Source organism: Guillardia theta, assembly GCF_000315625.1.
Source record: "Guillardia theta CCMP2712 unplaced genomic scaffold GUITHscaffold_98, whole genome shotgun sequence".
NCBI lineage: Eukaryota > Cryptophyceae > Pyrenomonadales > Geminigeraceae > Guillardia > Guillardia theta.
Window position 1 is genome coordinate 14,046 of NW_005434576.1, and position 2,198 is coordinate 16,243.

Sequence of the window (2,198 nt, forward strand, 5' to 3'; positions counted from 1 at the left end):
AGAAGTGTTGATTTCTTTCGCTCCTCCTGATCACCTGGTAGCATCATCGCGTCTGATGTGATCCCAGCTCGGCCTCCCGCTTGCATGACGTACCATCCTAAGGCAGTCGAGATGAGATTGCTTGGGGAAGAAGAGAAGAGAGGAGGAGGAGGAGGAGGAGGAGGAGGAGGAGGAGGAGGAGGAGGAGGAGGAGGAGGAGGAGGAGGAGGAGGAGGAGGACAGAAGGGGGAGGGGGAGGACAGAAGGGGGAGGGGGAGGAGGAGGAGGAGGAGGAGTGCGAAGACTCACTTGGACATCAGAAGAAACAATTCAGCACAGGCCCTCTTCGACCGGCGGGAGGAGACGCCATCGTCAGGAGCAACGTGGTTGAAAGTCCTCCCCCAGTATCCCTCATTCTCATCCCACCTCCTCCTCCTCACCGGCTCCTCCCAGGTCAAGCCGCCTTCTCCCCGCTCCTCCTCTTCCTCTCCCAACGTCGGGCCTCTGCCTGCGGGAGCAGCTGACCCGGTCAGGATCTGCTCCCTCCTCCTCCCTTCATGACCTTGGTCGAGCTGCAGACACCCTGGCGGCAAAACTCTCCGACAGCTAAGGAACAGACATGATTTTCTCCCTCTCCCCCCTCTCCTCCCTCCACTCTTCTCCCCCCCCCCTCTCCTCCCTCTCCTCCCGTTCTCTCCCCTCCTTCCTTCCTCTTCCTTCTCCTCTCTTCTTGTCTCAATGCTGTTGAAACAGGTGGGCTCTCAAGCAGAGCAGCCCTTCGGATCTCTCGACGAAGCCAAGTCACTTATCTTGCAACTACAAGAGACGGTGAGAAAAGAAACAGCAGTAGCAGCAAGAGGAAAGAAGGAGGAAGAGGAAGAGAGGGAGAGGAGGAGGAAGGGGGGGGGGGGGAGCAGCAGCAGCAGCAGCAGCAGCAGGGCGGAAGAGCGTCTAGATACCATCTTAGAGATCCAACAGGTCAGAGCATCGCAGGAGGAACTCAAATCAGCTATTTCTCGAGAGCAAGAGGCAAGTACAAGAATCTCTCCTTCTTCCTCCCCCTCTCTTCTCTCCCTCCTCCTCCTCTTGTCTTGTCTTGTCTTGTCTTGTCTTGTCTTGTCTTGTCTTGTCTTGTCTTGTCTTGTCTGGTCTGGTCTGGTCTGGTCTGGTCTGGTCTGGTCTGGTCTGGTCTGGTCTGGTCTTCTCTCCTCTCCTCTCCTGCCTCCAGCTCCTCACTTTGTTGTGCAGCTTCGCAAGGAGACGAAGGCTCTCAAGAAGCGTCTTGAGTTCATGGCGAAGTTTGTTGCTCCATTCTCCCCCTCCTTGCGATTAAATTTTTCACGCAGGATGAATGGAGGAGGAGAAGACAGAGGAGCAGGAGCAGGAGCAGGAGCAGGAGCAGGAGCAGGAGCAGGAGCAGGAGCAGGAGCGCAGTACGACCTGGCGTCCAGGTGAACCTCGGCACCCACTGACATCGAAGTCACTCCTGTCCTCAGAGGACTCTTGTCCTCCTTGGGGGCCCCGGGGAGAATTTTCCGCGAGTTTGAGGAGGAGGAGGAAGAGGAAGGGACGGATGACGCCGGCGGCCTTCTCCTCCACTCCGTTGGGAGCAGGAGAAGCGAAGGGTAGAAGAGTGGAACGATTCTACTGACAGGGCTGACGCACAAGTGTAGGAGCTCACGGGGATTGAATCCGCTCAGTCAGACTGTCTTGTCCTCCGAAACTTCCTCCTTCACCATCACAGGTATCTTCCCCCTTCTCCTCCTCCTCCTCCTCCTCCTCCTCCTCCTCCTCCTCCTCCAGTCGTCCCCTCCTCGTTGCAATTGATCTCACTTTCTCCTACAGCGGACGTCATCCCCGCCAGCGAACTTGGTCTCTTCTAAAAACCACTCCCGTCACCTCCTCCTCCCCCCCCTCTCCTCTACCTCCCCTCCCCTCCCCCCTCTCCTCCTCCTCCTCCTCTCCTTCCTCCTACACATTCTTCTCTCCCTCCCCTCCCCCTTCCTCTTCTTCCATCATTCTTCTTTCCTTACAATCCTTGCAGTCACCGCACAAGCTTCCAAGAAGCAGACGAAAAGTCCATGGCAGAAACGACGCAGCCACATCGTTCATACTGCACCACCGGAGGTTCTCCTCCCCTCTCCTTACTCTTACACTCTCTATTCCTCTCTTCCCTCCCCTCCCCTCCCTCTCTCTCTCTCTCTCTCTCTCTCTCTCTC

General features: G+C 57.0%; 1 protein-coding gene across 1 annotated transcript in view; it reads left to right on the top strand.

Moving 5' to 3' along the window:
• The window catches only part of GUITHDRAFT_145143 (hypothetical protein), a gene marked incomplete at both ends in the record, with an annotated part of 6,407 nt that overhangs the window by 2,488 nt on the left and 1,721 nt on the right, over nt 1-2,198 (top strand). Inside the window, 4 exons of the mRNA XM_005824103.1 lie at nt 433-507; nt 733-807; nt 1,228-1,430; nt 2,024-2,106. Of these exons, the coding sequence (XP_005824160.1) occupies nt 433-507; nt 733-807; nt 1,228-1,430; nt 2,024-2,106 (436 nt within the window). The remainder of the gene's footprint in view (nt 1-432; nt 508-732; nt 808-1,227; nt 1,431-2,023; nt 2,107-2,198) is intronic.